The sequence below is a fragment of the Aspergillus luchuensis genome, chromosome 3 (genome assembly GCF_016861625.1).
Source record: "Aspergillus luchuensis IFO 4308 DNA, chromosome 3, nearly complete sequence".
Classification (NCBI taxonomy): Eukaryota; Fungi; Ascomycota; class Eurotiomycetes; order Eurotiales; family Aspergillaceae; genus Aspergillus; species Aspergillus luchuensis.
The window spans coordinates 1,409,567-1,433,333 of NC_054851.1; the positions used below are offsets into that span (position 1 = coordinate 1,409,567).

The 23,767-nt window shown below is 50.0% G+C and overlaps 8 protein-coding genes across 8 annotated transcripts; 3 read left to right on the top strand and 5 right to left on the bottom strand.

Annotated features, from left to right (window-relative positions):
- Window positions 1–530: 530 nt before the first annotated feature.
- AKAW2_30487S (putative SNF2 family helicase/ATPase PasG) lies at window positions 531–3,414 on the top strand (the record flags this gene model as incomplete). Its single annotated transcript, XM_041687007.1, has 4 exons — window positions 531–740; window positions 821–1,672; window positions 1,736–2,480; window positions 2,549–3,414. The coding sequence occupies 4 exons, from the start codon at window positions 531–533 to the stop codon at window positions 3,412–3,414; spliced, it is 2,673 nt and encodes an 890-aa protein (XP_041540934.1).
- Window positions 3,415–3,927: 513 nt separating this feature from the next.
- On the bottom strand, window positions 3,928–5,362 carry end3 (cytoskeletal adaptor protein SagA; the record flags this gene model as incomplete). The annotated part of the gene is made up of 3 exons (XM_041687008.1): window positions 3,928–4,667; window positions 4,744–4,978; window positions 5,111–5,362. The coding sequence occupies 3 exons, from the start codon at window positions 5,360–5,362 to the stop codon at window positions 3,928–3,930; spliced, it is 1,227 nt and encodes a 408-aa protein (XP_041540935.1).
- Window positions 5,363–5,829: 467 nt separating this feature from the next.
- Window positions 5,830–6,799, bottom strand: AKAW2_30489A (mitochondrial K+-H+ exchange-related family protein; the record flags this gene model as incomplete). Its single annotated transcript, XM_041687009.1, has 3 exons — window positions 5,830–6,167; window positions 6,223–6,278; window positions 6,363–6,799. The coding sequence occupies 3 exons, from the start codon at window positions 6,797–6,799 to the stop codon at window positions 5,830–5,832; spliced, it is 831 nt and encodes a 276-aa protein (XP_041540936.1).
- Window positions 6,800–7,639: 840 nt separating this feature from the next.
- On the top strand, window positions 7,640–8,920 carry AKAW2_30490S (phospholipase D regulator; the record flags this gene model as incomplete). Its single annotated transcript, XM_041687010.1, has 3 exons — window positions 7,640–7,907; window positions 7,983–8,841; window positions 8,896–8,920. 3 exons carry the CDS (start codon window positions 7,640–7,642, stop codon window positions 8,918–8,920), a joined length of 1,152 nt encoding a protein of 383 aa, XP_041540937.1.
- Window positions 8,921–9,342: 422 nt separating this feature from the next.
- AKAW2_30491A (cupin domain-containing protein) lies at window positions 9,343–9,885 on the bottom strand (the record flags this gene model as incomplete). The annotated part of the gene is made up of 1 exon (XM_041687011.1): window positions 9,343–9,885. One exon carries the CDS (start codon window positions 9,883–9,885, stop codon window positions 9,343–9,345), a length of 543 nt encoding a protein of 180 aa, XP_041540938.1.
- Window positions 9,886–11,123: 1,238 nt separating this feature from the next.
- Window positions 11,124–13,784, top strand: culA (cullin culA; the record flags this gene model as incomplete). Its single annotated transcript, XM_041687012.1, has 5 exons — window positions 11,124–11,173; window positions 11,259–11,328; window positions 11,426–11,442; window positions 11,504–13,532; window positions 13,596–13,784. The coding sequence occupies 5 exons, from the start codon at window positions 11,124–11,126 to the stop codon at window positions 13,782–13,784; spliced, it is 2,355 nt and encodes a 784-aa protein (XP_041540939.1).
- An 814-nt stretch (window positions 13,785–14,598) lies between these two features.
- Window positions 14,599–17,767, bottom strand: AVL9 (the record flags this gene model as incomplete). The annotated part of the gene is made up of 10 exons (XM_041687014.1): window positions 14,599–16,032; window positions 16,085–16,222; window positions 16,272–16,312; window positions 16,361–16,532; window positions 16,583–16,662; window positions 16,721–16,784; window positions 16,835–16,862; window positions 16,974–17,216; window positions 17,309–17,413; window positions 17,706–17,767. 10 exons carry the CDS (start codon window positions 17,765–17,767, stop codon window positions 14,599–14,601), a joined length of 2,367 nt encoding a protein of 788 aa, XP_041540940.1.
- Window positions 17,768–18,863: 1,096 nt separating this feature from the next.
- sakA (mitogen-activated protein kinase HOG1) lies at window positions 18,864–20,537 on the bottom strand (the record flags this gene model as incomplete). Its single annotated transcript, XM_041687015.1, has 9 exons — window positions 18,864–18,966; window positions 19,019–19,202; window positions 19,264–19,342; window positions 19,416–19,772; window positions 19,849–19,948; window positions 20,021–20,064; window positions 20,132–20,261; window positions 20,364–20,411; window positions 20,482–20,537. The coding sequence occupies 9 exons, from the start codon at window positions 20,535–20,537 to the stop codon at window positions 18,864–18,866; spliced, it is 1,101 nt and encodes a 366-aa protein (XP_041540941.1).
- Window positions 20,538–23,767: the final 3,230 nt, after the last annotated feature.

Consider the following 23,767-nt stretch of genomic DNA (forward strand, 5'->3'; position numbering starts at 1 on the left):
CAGAACTGGCTCTGATTATAGCAGAACCACGATGCACTATTCAATCATAAATCATTATCAGCATGATCGGTGAGGTACACAAGTACCTGGACCTTAGAACATCGTTTGCATATATTTGCGGTACTGTATCAAGTAGGTGGTGTCTTAGTGAGGAAGAGGAAGAAGCGGTTGTTCATGTGAAAGGCAAAAACCCATTTAGAGATGGTCCGTGCGCTGACGCGAAAATCCGCGTGGGAGAACAAAGGCGCGCCGCCCGTCCGTCATGCGTGCAGGCTGCCTGCCCAGTGTTGATGCTCTGGTCCCATTTCCAGGGCACCATTATCGCCTCTTGTTTAACGGAGTTGCAGGACACCTGGGAGATAAAGACTCACCGCAGGCCTTTTTAGTGAAGGTGCAATCGGACAATCCCACTCTGCTCCGGTATCCCGCTGTGGGAGGCAATTGCGACATTGGCCGCGCAGAAAGAATATTTAGCAGACGACAGACCCTATAAGCGACATCCGTGAAGTACGCAAAATAGAAGTGGGAAGATGTCGAATCCAGATACCCCCATTACCGGGACTGATTCCCTTGATGAATTCGCCCCACAAACAGGCTCTTCGCAGACGTCCACGCCGATGACAGACGGACCCGACCAAGACCAGAAGACCACGCCGCAGGATAAGATGGATTTATCGGAGGATATTGAGGGGATGGATGTGAAGGCGAAGGCGCTGATGCATCTTCTTAACACCAGTGAGGTGCGATTGTTCGATCATGGGGTTGGAAGAGATTTGGGTGGCGCAGAACTATTGCTGATGAGTTCGCTCTCTCTTGATAGGTCTTCGTTGCGATAATGGCGGACAAAATGAAGAAACAGCAGGAAGAGGCGAGACTTGAAGCAGCCAAGCAACAACAACAGCAGCAGCAAGGGAAAAAGACTGAAACCAAACCCAAGGGTGCTAGCGAGCCGGTTGGACGGCGACAGACGCGTACGAGTGCAAGGCAGTCCGCTGCCACCACAACGGAAGCTGCCGTTGAAGAAGGGAAGAAGGAGGAAGAACAGGAAACCACTAAGACCAGGAGAGGCCGGGGAAGGAAGCCTGCTTCTGCGGCTGCGAATGGCAACACCATCTCCAGCTACTTCAAGAAGGCGGATGTGAAGGTCGATGAGGATAAGCCGACGGTTCAGGAAGCTTTGGAGCATGCCGCAGATGAGTATGAAGCGAATCCAACGGCACTAGGTGGTCAGGAACTAGTTGCTACCCAGCAGCCGGAGTTGGTGACCGGAGGGAAGATGAAGAAGTATCAATTGGAGGGGTTGGAGTGGCTCAAGTCGCTATGGATGAATGGACTGTGTGGCATTCTGGCTGATGAGATGGGCCTTGGGAAGACCGTTCAGGCTATCTCACTAATTGCGTTCTTTAAGGAGAAGAATGTCTCTGGCCCTTTCCTGATAGCTGCTCCCTTGAGCACGGTGAGCAATTGGGTGGACGAGTTTGCAAAGTGGACGCCTGGAATTAAGACGGTTTTGTACCATGGGACAAGGGATGAACGTGCAACCATTAGGAGGAAGTTCATGAACATGAAGGACCAGAGGAGCGCGGATTTTCCTGTCGTCTGCACTTCCTATGAAATCTGCATGAACGATCGAAAGTTCCTCGCGCAATATCAGTGGCGGTATATCATTGTGGTATGTTCTGCTTCCCCATCGCATGACCGTTTGAAATGATTCGATTCTCTAACATGTTTGCAGGATGAAGGACATCGCTTGAAGAACATGAACTGCAAACTGATCAAGGAATTGCTCACCTACAACTCGGCCAACAGGCTCCTCATCACGGGCACACCATTACAGAACAACATCACCGAACTTTGGTCATTACTGCACTTCCTCTTACCTGAGATCTTCAATGATCTCAACAGCTTCCAGGGTTGGTTTGACTTCTCGTCCATGCTGGACAACAATGGTCAGACGGATGTCATGGAACGTCGAAAGCGCACGCTGGTCTCCACCATGCACTCGATCTTGAAGCCTTTCCTCCTCAGACGTGTGAAGACCGATGTTGAGACGTCCCTTCCCAAGAAGCGGGAGTACATCCTATATGCGCCGTTGACAGCAGAACAGAAAGACCTTTATCGTGAGATTCTCAACGGCACTGGTCGCCAGTACCTCGAGGAAAAAGCCACGGAACGTCTCATGGCTAAGAGTGGAAGACCGTCACGATCTCAGAGCCTGAAACGCAGCGCTGATACCAGCGAAGCTTCATCACCGAACAAGAGTCTCAAATCTAGCCGCTCATCCACACCAGCCAGTGCAGCATTGCCCACATCCCGGAGACGCGGCAAGGTGTCGAGCTACAAGGAGCTGAGCGACCGCGAATTCAACTCTAGACTTCGCAGACTCGAGCAAGGCTTAGAAGAAGATCTGGACATCGCTGAACAACCCAGCGAGACAGAACAGGAGGAGCAAGAGAGAGCCAAAACCATCCGGCTTGCCAGTAAGCACCTCCATATCCCTGCCCTCACCCTACATCGGAAGACTGACAATCTCCTTCCCACCTCTTAGAGAAAGAAATCGCTCAAAAGAAGATGCAAAACCCCATCATGCAAGCCCGACTTGCTTGCAACTCCCCACATAACTTCTACTGGCCATGGATGGACGATCCAACCTCTATCGACGAAACCCTCGTCACAGCATCTGGCAAAATGCTCCTCCTAGACCGGCTAGTCCCCTGCCTTCTCAAAAAGGGCCACAAAATTCTCATCTTCTCCCAATTCAAGACCCAACTCGACATCCTCCAAGACTGGGCCACGCAACTACGCTCCTGGAACTGCTGCCGCATCGACGGCGCCGTCAGCCAAGAAGACCGCCGCGCACAAATCAAAGCCTTCAACACCGACAAAGACTACAAGCTCTTCCTCCTCAGCACTCGCGCCGGTGGCCAAGGGATCAACCTCATGGCCGCCGACACCGTCATCCTCTTCGACTCCGACTGGAACCCGCAGCAGGATCTGCAGGCGCAAGACCGCGCCCACCGCATCGGGCAAACGAAACCGGTTATTGTCTATCGCCTTGCGACAAAGGGAACCGTGGAACAGACGCTGCTCGAGAAAGCGGACTCGAAGCGTCGTCTCGAAAGGTTGGTTATTCAGAAGGGCAAGTTCCGGAGTCTGTTGGACTCCGGTGGACTTAGCTCCAATGATGTTGATGATTTGAAGAAGGCGCTGGGGCAGGATGAATATGAGAGCTTTGAGGCTGGTGCGGACCCGGCCACTTTGCTTTCGAAGAAGGATTTGGATATCTTGACGGATCGCAGTGAGGAGGCGTATGCTCGTGCTGAGAAGGGATTGGATACTACTGGACGGGCCTTCATGGCTGTCGAGACGAAGAGGGATGGTGATGGTTTAATGGCGCAGATTATTGGGAAGTAATATTTCTTTTGGTTCTCACTTTTCTTTTTGTTTATTCCTCATGAAGGCGGGCGTTTAGGTTGTTTGTGCCCTTCATCAATCATTATGACCTACTTACTATGAGGTGGGCGTCAGGTCAGGGAAAGCGAAACCTAGGCTAGGTTTATAGGGCGTTCTTATTATGTACTGTACATTAGATAGAGGGGGTGACTGGAAAAGGAAGAGGTGTAATAGGCGGGTAATGCGCGAGAGCAAGTCCAAACTGAGGACTTAAATGAGTTGGAACAAATCACACCTCTAGTGGAAGCGAAGCATGCATGAAAATAAACGAGACACGAATCAATCCATTAAGCGCCTGATGCTCCTCGCCAAGAAAATGGCTATACAACGACAACAACACAATAGCAAAGCTCGTGAGCGTAGACCCCTCATGGCAAGAAGGAAATACCAGAAAGCAACCCAGGTGAAAAGTATATTCAAGAAAACGAAGCAAGAAAAGGGAAAGGCAAGTCGAACGAGGAATAGATTGGATGATTAGCGGGACAACTTTGCCTCTTCGACCTGTGCCCGCAGATCAGAGAGCACCTCCCTCCGTTGCGCCAGATGGCTCTTCAAACCTTCGACTTGCTCGCCAACGGTCTTGACATCATCTCTGAGACGTTCTACGTTCTGGCCGTCTTTGGATCGGCCCGCGCCTTCACGCAGCTCCCGTAGCTCCCGCTCCTTGTACTCCAGCAGCTGGAGTGCTTCTTTCTTGATCAACACCCAGTTGGGCCGGCCGTCGTTCCGAGGTCGATCGCGTCGTCCTTCGGAGGCCTTTCTAGCAGAATCCAGCTTGGACTCGATCTCCGCCAGCTCGCGCCTCAACCGAACCTTCTCCCACTCTTCATCCTGGATGGTGTCGCTGAAATCCGTGCCCTTGGGTGTATAGGATGTCTTTCCTCCGGCACCCAGTCGACTCAAGTAGGTATCTCCGAACTTGGCTTTCTTGCCCGTGAGGGTCTCCGTATCGCCGCTTGCGCCCCATTTCTGGGCGGGACGAGCATTGTCGACTTGGTAGTCGATCTGGTTGTTCTCGAACGAAGCGCGCAGGGATGCAGGAATGGCGCGGGGAATGCGGAAGCCCTCGTGGCGGTAGTTAAGCATATGCAAGAATGCAAGCGTAGCGTCTTTGTTGATGGTCGGGGAAGCAGAAGGGTTGACTAGGTTCCATGCAGAGCGGATGTCTGTGTCCGGGACGTCAAGGGAGTCGTAAAGAGGCTGTAACGATTCGACTATATGAGACCGGCATCATGTCAGTTTCATGACCCGGAAGGTAGAAGTTGGGGGTGAGCTTGAATTCGGACATACAGGAGATTTCCCCGCGGTGGTTCTTGTTCGCGAGATAGATTTCTTCGTATTTAGACTTATCGGATGGGTTCATGTACCATTCAAAGCCATCTTTCAAGCCGGGAGTGTCATCCTCGTCTTCTATCCGTTCGAATTGCTCTGGACGACCGCTCAGGGCCCGGGTCGCATGAACTAAATGAGCTTTGGATTCGGGCACAAGCCAATCCGGAAGAACGTTTGGCACTGCTTGTAGTTCCTTTGCGGATTGGATATATTAGCATGTAACGTAATGGAGTGGGGGAAGCATTGGACTGCAGAAGCGGGCGGGAAAGGAGACATGCAGCACCAGGAGGGACCGGGAGGCGCCGCAGTAGGGGAGCTCACATACCCCATTGACAAGGTCGAACACCAATCGCATGGCAACACAGAACTCCTCAAAATCCAGTTCGCCATCGCCATCAACATCTGCCAGGTCCCAGACCTTTTCCAGTTGGTCATCACGAAGCCGACTGTTCCTGAGTACCGAGGCCGCTTGGGAGTTGTTCAAACGCGGCTGGCCGCCTGCCAGCGATGCGAAGATCTCCCAGTACCGTTCGATTTCCCACTGCTCGATCTTCTTGGTTGACATGATTGGAGGCATAGTCGCTTGTCGACTTGGGGGGGTTCAGCAGGACACCGAGCAATGGGAGATAGGAGGTAAGAATGAATGAAGTGAACAGGATGGGGGGAATAAATGGGGGGAAGTTGTTTGGCTGGATTGCTGGGCGTCATCCGGTTCGGGCGTCCCGCAATGGCTCCGCTGGGATTACCGGAACAAGTTAGTTCCGTCCAGGTACTGCTCCAGATAATCGACTTTATCTTAGATATAGTCTCTGGATAGCCTCATAAATCGATAGCTTTGAAGTGCTTGGAGAGTCGCGTGATTTTCATTATTTCGCAATATGTCTAGATACTTCCTATCACTCTAACTGGGCGTGTGCTTCCAAGCTCCATTCGCCATGCACCATTTACAAACACTATGTACTGACTTGCCCTCGGAAGACCTGGGGCAGCCACGGGCCATGATGGTTGCCGTGTAGGAATCCTTCCCATAGTTATCCCCTTTGCTCATGTATCTTTCTTTTCAGAGGCCCCATCCTCAGCATCTTTCTTCGCATCAGCCTTCAGCTTTTCCTCCACTTGTATGATAGCTCGCTCAGCTTCAAGCGCAAGATCCGGTGCCTCGAGTATCGAGGCTAGTTTCTTCGCATCTGTCATGCGGAGAAGTAATTTATCATCACTCTTCTCCACGTCTTCTACCATCTCCGCAATGGGTTTGTCCACTCCAGTATTCTCCAGCGCGTAAGATACGCGCTTCGCGTACAGTTCTTCGAGCCCAGGGTATGATATCGGATTCAGGAGATTCTTCTCTAGAAGAAACTCCAAGTGTTTGGAGCCGTTAAGTGCTTGGGCTGGTCAGTTCACGAACTGTCATGAGTAGGAAAGAAGTGGTAAGCCAACCTCGTCCATGGGACCATGCTCGGTACACGAGGTAGAAGAAAGGGACATTAGGTACACTATATTGTAGGCATGGTTGTGTGGTTAGCATTTACGGGTCAAGCAAGCCATTCACATCGGGGTAAATCAGAAGAGCTCCATACAGAGGAATAAGCCCAACGGGAGCGGTCAAGGGCGTCGCAAGCAAGCTCAACCACATCCTTCGGCGATGCAAGTCCTGCCTTTCCGTCGCAATTGCTTGCAACATCTTTTGTAGCTTTTCCGGCCGAATAGCATTCCCCGGGAATAGTACGTCCACTTTCTTGGCCCCGTAGGATTCATCAAGTCGCCGCACCGCTGCGAGAGATGGAATACTTTTCAGACCCCATTCTTGATACGGGATGCGTTGCTGCACCCGATTACCCCAAGAGACCAAATGCTTCTTCCAGCCCTTATCGGCCTCCTCCCATTTCGCCCATGTTTCTGCAGCCTTTTGTATGACCCGGTCATGTATCGAAGGCTTCTGCGACGGACCACGGCGGAGGGGTCGAGCGTAGATTAGAGCTTGTCGCGTCGAGATAGGGATGACGAAGAGTCGCATAGCAACTGAGGAAGGGATCCGTTTTGTGATATTATTATGAGTGCCGTGGCGTATATCCAAGGATCAGCGACAATGGCTGATTTGGGCAAATTTGGGAGGCAGCCAGGGAGAGCTAGCGATCGACTAGAGAAAATAACCGATTCAAGGGCGTAGATGAAAGTGGCATGCCTTTCCTGTCTGATGAGGGTATTCGAAGGTCACGGGGCCTGAATTGGCTTTTCGAGTCGTAGTTGTTACCGTTTTCTGAATTGATATCAGGGAATGAATGGGTGTAGCGGAGATGGATGCGTGGAGGTTGCCGGACCATTAATTGGCGGCGGCGGTGGTGATGATGGATGATGCTTTGCTTAGTTGCATCTCAGACGTCATTCAGCTTACTGTTGTGACGGTATGCATGACACTGCAACTACCGATAGTATTGAGCATCGTGGCTGCAGGTTGTACGGTATGGTAAGTACTGAGTGTACCTGGCCGAAAGTTACGCAGCTAACCGGTTGGGGGTTTAGCTCCTCCAGCTAAGATTACAGTCCGGACGAATTACTACGTAGGCTTCCATCATCCAAATTTCTTGTAAACCAGCCTCCCAGCCTTTCGCTCTCTTTTCCCCTCCTTCTGCGACGTCTGATCTCAGTTCATTGTCGCTTTGTTTCACCCATCCTGACTATTCTCTCGATGATCCTATCTCTCCCAAGGGCCAAGGCTTCCCAAATTTCAGTCAAGCCCGGTGCCCGCTAATCTTCCGAGGGACATTGAGGCGATGCAGACTAGATCCGCGGCTTGCCCCCAGCTTCCGACCCGCCGACGCACCTTCGCCTGGAACCACCGCTGAACTGTACGGCAATGGCACAAGATGTGCGCGACTCACATTTGCAGCCTCCGGATGCCGCTCCGCTCTCCGATGAACAGCTGTCGGAGCAACCCTCCGCTACCGAGTGGATGTCGGCGCAATCGAACCATTCCACTGGCGCGCTCCACAGCGACAATGATATCGTCCACCCACATGAGGCAGTAGACTACTTGGCTGGGCACTCACGTTCTCCAGAGAGTACAGTCGTGGGCGAATTCGACAACATCCCGGCAATGGGGAAGAAACCTCGGACTTTACCAGGTGAGTTTCCCCTTGTGTCCTGATCGATCTCGGATCCACCGGGTTAAGTCAGCTAACCAACGATAACCTGTATAGCATGGATCCGTTCAGTCGAGTATACGGAGGATGAGGTAGATGCAGCTGTCACAGATAGGCTGCTTCCATCACAGCCCGGAGAAGCTGTTGTCGCCCAGCACAATCATTCGCCTTATGCGGCATCAAGACCTACCCTTTCGAGTGGACAGGGTGAAAGTAGCAGGGGTTTCATTGGACGAGAGCGCGAGTCGCGCTGGAAGAACTTTTCCAGGGACATTGCATACCCCCGAGAACAAGGAGTTGAGGAGAAATCCGTCACGCCGGACTGGTTGAATGAGAATCTCGGTGATTATTCTGAACCTTGGCGAGGTCAAGGTGAACCGGATGAAGATACCGAAGACCCCTTGAGGATGAGAAGACGACGAGAAATTTGGTTCAAGCGCTTCCACAGCACGCTTCTCAAGAGCCCTATGGTCCCCTTGATCTTTCGACTTACGGTGTGGTGCTTTTCCCTCACTGCATTAGCTCTTGGAGGCTCTATCCAACATCTCTCGGGGACGTACCAGCATCCCCAAGGCCCCTCTGCACTGATGGCGATTATCGTCGATGCGGTTGCCTTGGTTTACCTCGTTTACATTACATTTGATGAATACACATCCAAGCCGTTGGGTCTTCGCTCTCCCTCCGCCAAGGCGCGACTCATTCTTCTGGACATCTTTTTCATTGTGTTCGACTCGGCCAATCTCAGTTTGGCGTTCGAATCACTCTCGACCGTGAGGGGCGCATGCACCATGGCTGAAGTTAACCAAGAGGTTGCGCCGAAAAACGACGCAATATGCGACCGGCAGATCGCCTTAGCTTGTGTACTACTGATTGCGCTACTAGCCTGGCTTACCACCTTTTCCATCAGTGTCCTCAGGTACGAGAGTCTTACCATGTTACACGAATGACGATACTGACAGCTTCGATTTAGACTTGTCGAACGAGTTGCTTCATGAAGTGCAGCTCTTACAATATACCCCCAACCCCCTTATTCATCTCTCTATTATAGTCCCTCTGGGGCAATTTTCTATCCCCCCTTCCACCACATTAATACCCCGAATTGCTTTTCCGGTAGTTAATTTCTTACTCCTTTCTTGGCTTACCCCTTTCAACCTCCTTCAATTTCTCCTTCTCATTCCCCCGTTTGCTTTACTTGGCGCTATATCTTTGCTTCGTGAGCTTAGTTATGGAGTTTATGTTTGTCGTGGTGGTCGGTTGGAGTTTCAAAGCATTGGGTCGGAAAGGGAAAATCTGATTTCTTTTTTGGATTACACGATCACTGTGCATATACGATAAGAACATTATGTACATATGAAATTTTGATGGTAAAGAATCCACGGCCGCTGTTATCGCTCGAAAATCTATCCCAAGGAATCCTTCAGACGTGCAGCACAGGCCCATCCTGCCCACACAAGGGGTCGCTGTGGAACCAACTCAAGGCATGGATATTCCGCGAAACCTTGTCTTCCTCCCTTGAGTCACCATAGCACATATCCCATTGTTTCTGGGGCGGATAAGCGCCAACCATCTGGAAAGGGTCGCCCTGGCCAGAGCCGAGCTCCTCCAGCAGCCGGTGGCCGACGCCGGCGGGCACGATAATCAGATCTCCTTTTTCGACGGTCGGCTCGAAGCGTTCGGGGTTCGCTTCCCCACCGAAGCAAAGCCGTGCACGGCCGGAAACCACACCCAGCACCTCGTGAGTGGTGCTGTGAAAGTGCGTTTGACTGTACATGGAATAGACCCACTGTGGTCTGACCTCGCCAATTTCCTCCAGGTGCGCCGCGAGATCGTGAGCGGACGCGTTAAAAGCTTTGTGGTAGATCATGAGTGGCTTAGACTGGATTGAGGTGTTGGGAATGCCACCCCATTTGGGGATCTGGCGAGATGTCACGGAAATGTCTGAAGGAGGAGAGAACGACATGATTGATCGAGTTTCAACACGGCCATTCGTTCTTGTCTTTCTTCTTTTATGTTAGTGCTAATGGAATTCGGAGTTGTGGTGGTTCATTTTTCTAAGGGTTTTAAAGATCAGTTCACCCGTAATGAGAGTATGTGTGACGTCATTAGTACTGCTTGCCCCCTGTGAGGGGACGAAGAATGCATGACAGTTAGCATTTCGTCACGCAATGAGCTGATTGTCTCGCATCCAACGTGTCATTGATGCCAGGAGATCTTAGATACGTCTTCTCTCCAACGGCGGAGGATGTGTCCAGTCAGATCGACATTGACTGTGTGACAGATGAACATTTTTGGGGGGGTCAGAAATAGGGTAGGCGGTTACGTAGCAGTTTGGTCTCAAGGGTCGGGTCCCGTGACAGCCTACCAGTTTGGGGGAGAATCTTAGGGGAGATATAAAGCTGGACGTGCACAATGTAACACGATGCTGAAGAGACCTGGAACAAACCTTCAAGTAATTAAGATTAAAGAAAGACTATTCACAGGACTCTGTACTAGTCCCGATCACTCAGCAGGGCGGCCTGGGGAATCGAAATCTAGATCGAAAGGGCTTGACCGCCTACCGCAAACAGCGAGCAATTCCCCCCCTCTGTTGGAGGAACCTCCACCAAGTTACTTAGTAACCGCCAAACTAAACCAACCACCAACCACCAGCCATCATCATCCTCCCCCCATCTTAGTTCTTCCGCCCAACCGCCACGCCCTCTTTCTGCTTCCTTTGCTCAAATCATATCTCCTCCCGCCTTCGCTTTTCTACCCTCCCCACCCTCTCCCCCCCAAGGCGCGTCACTACCTACTCTAGTTGTTCCGGGCATTTGCAGTGCAATCCTCGTGGCTCCTTGGGTCGTCTCCCACAGCGCGCCAGCTTCTCTTCTGCCTTAAATGCTAGGCTGAGGTCTTGAAGCTGATATCTAGACTCATCATCGCTGCCTTAAAGCTTAGCCGCCCACCGCTCATCGTGCGGTCACTCATTTTATCCTTGAGACGTTGAGGTAAGTTCCGTGTTCCCTTTCATTCCTCACATGTCTTTGTGCCTGGTCGCTATCGTCTCCTTGTCCATTGTTCCGTCCCATAACGAGAACTTTCCTCCGCCTTGACAACTCCTCAAAAGGAGTCGTCTCAAATTCGCATAAGCTAATGCTGTCCCGTTTACTCCATAGACCTGTGCTCAAGGCTCGAACTCGACTATCCATAGCTCGCAGAATGCCTGCTCTTATCCCCCAAATCCCTCACAAGGATGATTTGGATGAAACGTGAGTCCTTCTAAGCTGGGCGGCCGCTCTTGTCAGAAGGAATCATATAGCGGCTTTGGTCGGGACCTTGGCTGACGGTGCGCAGATGGACGTTCCTAGAGAAGGGCATCGACAGCGTGATGCTCAAGTTGGAGGAAGGTGTGGATATGAAAACTGTATGCCGTTCAAATTTCTTTTCCTGGCTTGCCCGTCAGGATCATCATTATCTGCCGAGCTGGATGGTGTGCTGACATATCATCTTCGTTGTTCTAGTACATGGCGTTGTATACGTATGTCCTGCTTCCGAGGCGTCTCCTGCCCCCATGTATTGGCTAACCTGCATAAAACAAGCGCCGTTCATAACTTTTGCACGTCACAGAAGGCTATCGGCAGCAGCCAAAACATAAAAGCGCATCATGGCGGTCGGTCACAACCACACAAATTCTTAAGTCTCAGAACTCCACAGCTGACGGCATCACCAGCACACCTACTAGGAGAGGAACTGTACAAGTTGCTCGGGGAGTACCTTTCTCGTCACCTTGACGCGGTATACCAGGAGTCCGAGGGTCATGCGGAAGAGGCCCTGCTGGGATTTTACATCCGAGAGTGGCTCCGTTACACGACGGCGGCTAAGTACATCAACCATCTCTTCAAATATTTGAACCGTCACTGGGTCAAGCGGGAGATTGACGAAGGCAAGAAGAATGTATACGATGTGTATACCTTGCACTTGGTCAAGTGGAAGGATGACTTCTTCATGAAGGTCCATGAGAAGGTCATGGAAGCGGTGCTCAACTTGGTCGAGAAGCAGAGAAACGGCGAAACCATCGAGCAGTCTCAGATCAAGAGCATTGTTGACTCCTTCGTCTCCCTTGGCTTGGACGAGAGCGACTCTAGCAAATCCACCTTGGAGGTCTATCGGTATTACTTCGAGAAGCCCTTCATTGACGCCACTAGGGTCTATTATGAGAATGAATCACGCCAGTTTGTCGCAGAGAACAGTGTTGTTGAGTACATGAAGAAGGCGGAGGCTCGTCTGGACGAAGAGAAGGCTCGCGTGGGCTTGTATCTGCACCCGGATATCTCTAAGCACCTCACTGACACGTGCCTGGATGTGCTTGTTACCGCGCACTCCGAACTCTTGCGGGACGAGTTCCAGGTGTTGTTGGATAATGAACGCCAAGAAGATCTAGCCCGGATGTACAGACTCTTGTCTCGCATTAAAGACGGCCTGGACCCTCTCCGCACCAAGTTTGAAGCCCACGTCAGAAAAGCAGGCTTGGCTGCCGTGGAAAAGGTTGCCGCGGATGGCGAATCCTTTGAGCCCAAGCTCTACGTCGATGCACTGTTGCAGGTGCACACCCGGTATCAGAGTCTGGTAAGCGAAGCCTTCAACGGCGAGTCGGAGTTCGTCCGGTCTCTAGATAATGCTTGCCGTGAATTTGTAAATCGCAATAAGATTTGCAAATCTGGTTCAACAAAGACCCCGGAATTGCTGGCCCGGTACACAGATTCACTGCTCAAGAAGGGCTCCAAGGCAGCGGAGGAGTCTGAACTCGAAGAAATGCTGGTGCAGATCATGACTGTCTTCAAGTACATTGAAGACAAGGATGTTTTCCAGAAGTTCTACTCCAAGATGCTGGCTAAACGTCTCGTCCACGTCAGCTCGGTCTCTGACGATGCAGAGACCAGTATGATTAGCAAGCTGAAGGAGGCGTGTGGATTCGAGTACACCAACAAGCTGCAGCGCATGTTCCAAGACATTCAGATTTCGAAGGATCTTAACGCCAGCTACAGAGACTGGCAGGAGAAGATTCTCGACGATGACGATCGGAGGAAACTGGTGGACTCACACTTCCAGATCCTGGGAACTGGATTCTGGCCCCTTAGTGCGCCTTCGACTGACTTTCTCGCGCCACCGGAAATCGTCAAGACTGCTGAACGGTTCCAGAGTTTCTACTTTGACAAGCATAATGGTCGTAAGTTGACATGGCTCTGGCAGCTATGCAAAGGTGAAATCAAGACCAACTACATCAAAAACACCAAGGTTCCGTACACGTTCCAGGTGTCGACCTTCCAGATGGGTATTCTCTTACTGTTCAACGAACATGACACTCTTTCCTACGAGGAAATCCAAAAAGCCACATCCCTTGCTCCCGAGATCCTTGACCCGAACCTGAGTATCTTCCTGAAGGCCAAGGTGCTCATCATAAATCCGGAGGGGTCGAAGCCAGAACCTGGTACATCCTTCTCCCTGAACTATAACTTCAAGAACAAGAAGATCAAGGTCAACCTTAACATCCAGATCAAGTCTGAGCAGAAGGTTGAGTCTGATGATACGCACAAGACGATTGAGGAGGATCGGAAGCTGCTGCTTCAGGTATGTTCCTTGCACATATGCCATATTGGAAGAATTCCCATGTCGCTAACATGTGTATAACAGTCCGCCATTGTCCGTATCATGAAATCTCGTAAGAAGATGAAGCATGTGCAACTTGTCCAAGAAGTGATCCAACAGGTCAAGTCGCGTTTCCCTCCCAAGGTCCCGGACATCAAGAAGAACATCGAAGCACTCATGGAGAAGGATTATATAGAGCGGCTGGACGGTGATGAGATCGCTTACATCGCGTGATCGCCATATAGCCCGAGTTCTCCATTTCCTTTCCTCATCCTTTCCTTTCATCTTGGCGGTTCAATCCCCTCATCCTGGATCAAGATCACAAACACCACATCAACCATCATCTCAAATGTCCTGTTAGCGCAGTAGCCTCCTTATTTTTATATTAGTCTTCTTCTATCTTGACTCATATTGTCCCAATGGCACATCGAGGAGCGGCGGATGGGAAACGTTGTGTTTTTCTTTTCTTCACAGCGCTGCTATGACAAATGACAACCCAGATATACAATTAGACTGGATCCCACTTTTCACTTTCTCATCATACTCCTTCATCTAAGTTCATTTAAACTGAAACTCTTCGAGGTTGGGCTGAGCGGCGATCTCAGTAATTAGGCAAAATTTGGATATTTCATAATATGTGGAAAGACAAGCCCCTCATTGATATTAGACTATACTATCAAGAATTAGTGAGTAAAGATCTGATGCAAATATTATGTATGATTGGTATCAAAACACTATGAGCGTTATCTAGCTACTATGCGATTTCTATGTATCAGTTCACATGATGGGACAGAGTATACACGACATTTGAGATAGATGGCATGCGTCGTCATATATACAGGCATTATTTGTGTCCTCTTCGGGTATCAGGAGCTCTCGATGATAGATGAGCATTGGTGGGGGGGGTTCTCCCCGAAAGGGAGAAATAGAAAGAAAGCCTGTTGTGACATAAAGCGGGAGGCTTACATACAGAATGGGAACAGGGGGACATAGGTTGTTCCCTTATTACTATTATAATGATCGAGTAGACATCAACAGAATGATTGTCTTATTTCTCGGCATGCGGCTCGATCGGTTCAGGTGACACTTCCTTGATGTCAGGAGATGGTTGCAAGTGGGTAGTAGTAGGAGCCTTCGCTTCGTCTTCCAGGGACTTCAGTTTAGAGGTTTCGGCTTCATCAGGTGGTGACTCGTTCGTATGTTCCGCTGCAGTGGTAGGTGCGGGCTCATTGAATTCGGGCGCGGAATGGGTTGTGGGCTCAATAGGCGGTTGAGTTGATTCTATCGCGGGGACCTCGTCATCGTGAACTGATGAAGCTGTGCGAGACAAGGGCGATCTCGAATACGTGTCCTGCTCGCCGTTGTTGCTGCTCTCGTCGTCCTTTCGGTAGGCGGAGCTGAACTCCCCGCTTTCCCGCCGCAGGAGAATGTTGCTCCACCGCTTTCTTCTGCTTCCACTGCGGGAGATTGTGGAGTCTTCGCTGCGGCGAGACTGCATGGACCGCCGTCTTCCTCGGTCCGCCTCGCTGGCTTCTGTGATGCTGTTTAGTGCCGGAGCCGATGGCGAATTGACGGAGGTTGGTGATGCCGGCGTGGTTTTCTTCTCTTGCCATTCCTTCCGCTTCTCACTGGCCCAAGAGCCCCAGGAGCTGAGATAAGCACCTGCCTTCTGGCTTGCTGCACTCACGGATGCCTGTGCTTGGGTGAGATCGACAGCAGGAGCTTTACGCGCAGAGAACCAGGAAGCACCGCTGGTGGAATGCACCGATGCGGTGTCGGACGGTGAAAATGGTGGAGAGTTCCGAGAGCCTTTGTCCAAGGAAGAACGTTGCGATTGGGAGGCCTTCTCTTCATTCTTTTTGCGTTGGGCCTCCCGCATGGATTCGATGTCCGCCCAGAAGCTGTTGAATGCCGCGCTCACTTTCTTCTGCCCAGTAGAAATGTGCCTGTTCAGAGCCTCGCGACTTTCACGGACCCTTTCGTCTAAGTGAAGCTCCGCGACTTGTTGAGACAAACGTCGTTGGACATCATCAATGGTGAGCCCTCCTGCGCAGGGATGGCGAGGCTCAACGATCGAAAAAAGAAGCGCATCAGAGGTCAGACGTTTGAACAGCGAATAATTCGGCGTGTTCCTCCACTGCGCCAAGAATTCGGAATTGAATTCCAAAGCCGGGTCTCCCTCGATATTGAATGCTTCTAGATGGGCACGGCTCCTCCGGCCTAACTCGTCAGCATTCAGAGAGTTGAGCTCTTCGTGATACTGCATGCAGGCGAGGAGTGCTAAGAGGTATTCTTCAAATTGTAGTCTAATGAATTCCTCCGACCCCATATATCCGTGGGTCTTAGGCTGCTCTGGATGGGCCTCATCCCATGTGTCGTTGATGATTTGGGTGAGAAGGTCAATCCAGCGCCGGTCTGCGACAGATAGTGCCAAGGCATTCCGGAGGGTGGGAGATGAGATATTAATGGTATCTTCGTCAAGCTGAGATTTCAGATGTTAGCAGAGTATCTATAAAGGGTCGAAATGTTCTCACATTAACTAGTATGTCGCTATAGCGATCCTTTTGCTGTAACAGTAATGAATTTGTCGAGCCGACAACGTACGACTTTGTTCCATAATCTGCTAGCAGATCCAGCTGCTGCAATGGCGTGTAGGGCCCGAACATGCTTCCCTAGATCATGTCAGAAGAGCCTAAACCCTACAAATGGTGTTTAACGAACCTTGCCGAAAATCTGCAGAGGTAGACCCATATATGCCAATACTGTGGATATTAGTATACACCCAGTGAAGAAGGGATTAGATGACCTACAAGAATTTCTATCACTCGTCTTGAGGGACGTCGGCTGTTCCACAGTCTGTGCGTAGGTATCAAACGCGGGATCAGCACAGTCCTGTAACTTATTCAAAAGCCCAGGAATGAGCGAAACGAGAGAGAACTGAATCATGCACAGCCGTTCGCATCGGGAGCCGAAGAAGAGCATCTACGTAACATTAGTATGTGAAGTATACTGTTGTTCTGGGCACTGCTTACCTTTGGCTGTAGAAGTAGAGCCTTGAAGAGAACCAAGGTTTGGTATTTGAACTCATGGATCATCTCCCGCAGGGAAAGACCTTGATACAACACGTCAACCAGAGGGAAGCGCGAAGCCAAAATGCAGGGCAGTCATACCTAGGTTTTGGTCTTTTGATCCCTCATCCTTCCTCAGACTGATCACGAGGCCTTCCCTAAATTTCTAAGAAGATGTGAGCAAGGGTCGAGACAGACTTCTATCTAAGAGCGCACCTTTAGAATATCGATATCCGAAAAATCCCTGTTGATGCTGTGTCAGCCAAGACACCCGACGATAGTATCCGATGTACCATTGCCCAATAGCAAGCGAGAGCAGATCGTCCCAGAAATTGGCATCGGCTGATAGACATACCGCTGGGCAAACCAAGCCGAAGTCACAACAGACAGTTTCTCCCTCAGTTGTCCCAAGCTCCGAGGGTTATCCGTCACCACTACCACCGCTTTTTGCACCGTGGATCTTGTAACATCCGGAGGGCGATATATGAGAAGATTCGAATCGATCTGTCGGGAACAAGAGATGCCGAAGAGTGAAGTCGCAGGTTCGGTAGGAGTCTCCTTCCGCCGCACGGTGAAGTACGAGAACTCTTCGGTGGACCTAGAAGGTACAATATGTGTCAACGCAGCTCAGAGCGATCTCTCAGTAGTTGTATTGATCCACGAGGGACGATAAGACAGTTCGGGTCGTACATATGCGCTCCATCGGATAAGGCCATAAACGGTAACAATGACCAGTCATTCTCCGCTGCAGGATCGCTTCCATCGTCTCCAACGCATAGTTCTATTTCGGGACCCCTGGCAGAGTAAAATGAATATCAATGGTTAGCAAATCCAGCTCATTGCGCGATGGATCAAATGAAGAGAACAAGTGAGACACAGGAAACAGAGATGAGGTACAAGTGCTAGTGCTTGACTCCGACCCAGTCACCATGATAGAGCCGGGGGGGGTGAGCCACTAGTAGTAGTAAAGGGTGTGCAATCGAGGAATGTTGATATTGATCGGGGAGCCAGCCACTCCATAGCCTCCCTTCTGGAACATCTTTCTTGCCCCTCATGGGCTTGCTTCAGCCGACGACGAGACACTCACCTTGCATGGTGAAAATCTATGACCATGACAATGGGATCCTGACCACTGCGGACGCAAGACATGGCGTGGGGACGGTCATAGAAAATGGGGACTGAGAAGTGACACGTTCCAAGCCAATTTCCACCTTTTTGAGAATAGGAGGAAGCCCCTCCTGTCTAGAAGAGAACCCAATAAAAAGATAAAACGGAGGAGGCCTCACGTGGGACGAAAGGGACGACCGACAATTAATGCAAGACTCGAGGAAGCGATCACTAGTCCGAGTCAATCGGTAGTCTTGGAATTAAACTGGACCCCGACCAGGGGGGGGAAGGAGCAAGCTGCTGGCACTGGCAGATTGATCCAGATCCGCTTGCAGATTGGTTCCCCCGGCCGGGCGGTGACGGGAAGTTGGGGGAAGAGAGACAGAACTCTTGGAAAAGGAGGGCCCCATACGCCCCGCTGGACAGGCTGCCTCGGGATTAAGGTTGGCTACTATTTAAGGTGCTGATGGCTTCGATGAAAGATAAGGAATTGACGCCCTCTTGCTCCTTAGCAGTTTTATTAGGGATTACGATCTCGCACGATATTTGTGTTCCAATTCCGTCTCCCCACCCTCCCTCCTTAGACCCAAAGGAAACCAGAAAGACCCCAAACGTCACAAAATTAGTATGTTCTTTTTTTCTCAAATTCGATTCTATGGCGCAACGTACGCAAATCCAACAAGTTTCCTCAAACACACACTCACACAGAGGGAAAGAGGGAGGGACAGACACAACACACCCCAATACACTCGAATTAATCAAAAAGAGATTTATAACACGCATGCTCATCAATCGTGGACCAAGAAGAAGTGTATATATAGCATCAAGAATGGGTAACAGAAAATAATTCAGTCGTGTTACAGACGGGTCCAATCTCCAGTTCGTCCGACTCTCAACGCAGGTAGAAAAGTTTCCAAGCGCGGGTCGTGTGTAAACGCCTGGATGTAAGATTGATGAAAAAGTAAAAAGAAAAATTTGGTAAGGGAGCACAAGAAGACCCGTGTCGGGCAAAAAAACACCATATCACAGTCCCCGCTTCCAGTCTACATACCAAGAGAAATCGAAGGAATTGACGACGTCATAATCATATCGCATCGCTGCCTGCGCCTTGTCCATGGCATTATATTGTGGAACCTACTCATGCGAAGGTCTGCTGTCCATCGGCGACTGCTCCTTCAACGAGCACTTGGCCAGCATCGTTGGCCTGGTCAATGTTGTGGAAGTCAAGAATCTCCGAGTACCTACTCTAGGTTAGCATTCAATACTTGGCAACCCTACTTCGCAAAGACTCACATCATAATCTTCCAGGTGTCCACCGGCAGGTCGGCGTCGTTGAAGGACCAATCGAACTTCTCTTCGGCCACAGGTTCGTCGGTGGGATCGTGGTAAGGTGCGAGATACTCATGCGCAAGCGCTTCGCCTGCACGGATTCGCTTCTTGGGATCAAAAACTAGCATTCGTTCGAGGAGATCAACAGCTATGATGATGTTAGAGACCAGGCCAGTGTCGACTGATTTGATTGATGGTGATATACATACCATCTGGGTCGGCATTCTTGAACTTGCTAGCCAGAGGTTGACGTTCGCGTTTAGGCAGCGACTTGACGAATCGCAGAGTCTAACATGATGAAAGTATTAGCGATAGATCATCGAAAGAGCAGCGTTCACGGTAGCGCGGAGGAGATGCTCACGTTCTCACTGCAGATGGTCTGAATAACGTCGTCCGGCGGGGTGCCCAAAAGCTCTGTAATAATCGAAAATTGGTTGACATGATCCTTTCCTGGGAACAATGGCTTTCCCTCCAGCATCTCCGCGAAGATGCAGGCCGCACTCCAAATATCCACTTCCACGTCGTATTTTTGCCATGTGAGCATGATCTCGGGAGCGCGATAATACCGGGTCGAGACATAGCCTGTCATTTGAGGGTCTTGAATACGGGCAAGACCAAAGTCGCAAATCTTCAAGTCGCAGTTCTCGTTGATGAGGATGTTGCTCGGCTTAAGATCGCGATGGACAACACCGGCCGAGTGGACATATTTTAGTCCTCGCTGCGGATGGTCAGCGTACGCCAGGGGAAAGATCCACGATAGATAAAGCGCGGAAACAAATGTCAGAATGGCGTACCAAAATTTGGTAGAGGAAATACTGAATGAACTGCTTTTCCAGAGGACGGGAGGTGAGGAGTCTATGGAGGTCGGTTCCCAAGAGTTCCGTGACGAAATAGCTGCGGCGATCGTCAGAATAAAAAGGAAACAAGGCAACTTAGTGAGAACTCGAAGCAGGCAAAATTTCTTACATATCCTCGAGCGGAGAAATGAAAATATCACTGAGACTGATTATCTACTCATAGTCAGCATTGCGGTACGGCGGATGGCGGACCGCCTCTTGGTGGGGGGTTTTGGCCAACATTTTCGTGTCGTAGATGCTTCAACAGCTTCAACTCGCGGTACGTTCTCTTGGACAGAACTGGTGTGCTGAACGGCTTCATAATCTTCTTGACGGCGACCGGCTGTGCTGTCAATTGATCCCTCGCAGAACTGAATTATATCATGACAGGCGTCAGTCCATGTGCTGTTCGGGCGGGCCACAAAAGCCATCCGCGTGGCGGCGAAATCCAGAAGAGGGGTTGTCGAACTCACCAGACGAGACCAAAAGCGCCCATTCCCACGGGCTGCAGGTCTGTGTACCTGCGAGAGAATGAGTAAATGATCGATAGATCATACTGATCTTCTTTAAATCGTCAAAAAAGAGTCGCACCTGCTTGTAATTTCGAAGGTGGTGCCGAAGATTTGGGCACGCACGAATTCCGCCATTTTGGAGTAAGGATGACGGTACACCGCACTCAAGGAGGGGGGGAAAGTGGGAGCCTCGGAGCTCGTTCTCAGGAGATTTGGGGATTGGGAGTGGAAGCCAAAAGAGACAAGAGATCGAGATGAGTGAGGTGGGAGAGGAGTGTCGAGTGGGAGGGATAAAAAAAAAGAAGCAGTAGCAGGAGAGGCTAAAGTGAACGACGACAAGAGCAAGAATAAAAATGCGGGATGTAAGTAGGAACGAGGTACAACTGGTAGTTGGTGTTGGAGAGAGAAAGAGGCAGCAAAAGACCGTAGGTGGCGCCCAGCAGGGTGTGTGTGGGGAAAACGAGTCTCTCTCTAGTAATTCCTACTAGTCCGTTGAGGTTCTCAGTCTCCGGAACGCCCAAAACAAGACCGATGACGTCCGCGACGGAAGCAGGGTATCACAGAAAGGTCCGGCTGGGTGTGGGCACAACTTATTACTACTATTGTGTACTGTGCAAGAGCAGCTCTGCGATTCTTAGTTCCTTTCTGTTTTCCCTCTCGTCTACCGATCGACTACTAGTGCCACTGCCACTGTGACGCGGTCTTGTCTAGACTCTTGAGTCATACCCATTGGTTGGATTGGTTGGAAGACGGTTCCAAATTTCAGGGAAGAAGCCCGTCACGCTTACCTAACAGTCCATGGGAAATTTTATCCAAGAGAATCATATCATCATTATCATTGGCATGCAATTGATATGTAGTCCTTCATTGGTTAGTAGTTCTTTTATTAGATTTTTTGCGATGTTGTATATATAAAGAAGTATCAATGCCCCGCGGGGTCTACCAGAATTGTTCCTCCAGTGCATCTGCAACAATCTCAAAAGGCGAATAGACATGGAGCATATACGTATGGTCGCAGACTACTGGTACTTACAAACATCCCAACCTAACTATTTAGAATATGGCGAGAGAGAGAAAGAGAGAGAGAGAAAGTGTGTGTGTATGTGGGAAAGATTCATCTCTCCTGCAGTATACCTCAAGATCCCGTGTCAGCCCATTCATATGGCCGTTAATTAGAGTAATGATCGATAGATGGGCTAACCATCATCGCGATCGATCGGAATACTACTCACAGTAAGTATGATTCCAAGAAGGCGTCTACTACTACGTAATGCCCAACCGGGGCGAACCATACTATCAGTAGTACTAGTTAGCATCAAGCTGTGCTCCTCAATGTCATCATACCCCCCCCTCGGTGGGGCTCAGCCGGTTCCAATCAATTCCACCAATTTCGTGACGAACAACCCATCAATATTCATTCCTGTCCCATTGATAAATTCATATCTAACATACTATGTCGGCCGAACAACGTTCTTCTCGCACACTCATCTTGTATTCGTCAAAGCTTCTAATTCTGGCTAAGGGGCGACCCGGGGAGGAAAGGACAGAAAGAAGGACAATCAGGTGATTACCAACATTAGTACAGTAACTACTCCGTGCTATGTATGGAAACTATATCCGGGTTTGTGTAAGGCTGTTCAGGCTGTCATGATTATTTGATTGACAGATTTCCCTTCGTATGCCATTATTAGAATCGAGGAGTTTCAGCACAAGGAAATTGGCACGGGGTGCCAACGCAGCTACTAGTGCTCGGCAGCGGCCATGCTGCCTGACAGGAGGGGAGCGAGGTCTTAGGGGATGACTGACTATATGCCGATACAACCTAATTTACCCGAGATGGTCCAACCCCATCATTATCTGCGCTCTGACCATAAAGCTGTTTCTCTCCCAACCCTGATACTAAGTACACAAGATTTCAAGTTCGGAGCGACCGGTAGAAGACTGGTTCTCATACCTGCAAGGAGTTTGGGGCACAATGGAAGTACGTTTCGACGATGGGCAAATGCCACATGACATGCCGCTTTGACACGGCCATCCCTGCTGTACTACAACAGACTGGTTTCATGTTGGCATGAAGAAAGGAACGTCCTACGGCGTGACCGTTCTATGTGAGGGGTTGCAGAGCTGATGTCAAAACACTGGATGAAGAGTTCCTGTTGTAAACTGCGAGATCAATTGACCGTGTCTAATTCGAGTCATTATTGACTGCTCGACATTCCTAAGTATATGGTCCACTGTATGTCTTACTTTCTAATGAACATTTAATATCTGCATGAATACTGCAGTCAACACATTGAAGTTGGCTCTGTTGGTAATGGGTCCAGCGGTATTTCATAGACTCGTTGGCATGCTACTACACGAGGTAACGTCTAAGCCCGGTAGGTCCATGAAGCCGCATTCTATGTAACCTTGATCAAAGCCAGTGACCGCGACTAACGGTTCTGGACAATGCTTATGCTTCTCAGGCTCAGTGTCAATTGATAGGCCACTATAAGCTGCAGAATGTCGCTGTGAATATATAGACAAGTACAAGCCAGGGCCAATTAATCTCGAGTGGAAGTATAATGTCACCCGTCCGTGTCTCCAGAGCCCAAAATTGTAAGATGCAACGGGCAAGCAATATTAAATCCGAGCGCGGATTGCTGACATGATATGAATATAAGCGGCATGTCATCATTAGAATCCATCATTACATTGCATCTAAACTCGGTTGTCCATCCTCAATTTTCTTTCACTCGCATGGCACGCTCTCGAGGTGAATATCTGCTGTTGTGTACAGAGATGTTTGGGATTTACCACACCCTCTTCTGTTCCTACAGCATCAAATTCTGATGGGCAAGAGAATAAAAATGGATGTAACTATGGTGAGGGAAAAGAAAGAGGACTAGGGGTGTTTTTAGTTGTGGTAGCTACAGCCAGTGTTTCATGTGCACATGGTTGTTGTCTCAAAACATTTCTCCGATCCAAGTTCCTATTATTAACACAGGATTCGAGGGCAGTGGGGGAAAAGAGGAGTTCAAAACGGATACTAGTGTACTCCATAGTGAGAAAATGAGAAAACTTAGAATCAAGTCATTCATTTTCGGATACGTCCAAAACGATCATCCAGGACGGGATGCTCGACAAGGGGCGCCCCTACACTAGTATTCTTGATACAGTCAAAACATGGCTATAACACAAGTTGGTACTCCAATTGCAGCCAATTGGGGGCTGAGCTGAAATTTATATTGACAGGCCAGCGAATACTGGTATCTATCATGCTTAAGTGCAAAGTACTAAGTTGATCGGGACTGTTGGATGATGTTATTGGATGTAGCGACAAGTGACCAGGTAGCCTCATGAATTGCCCCGGTTAGTCTGACGAT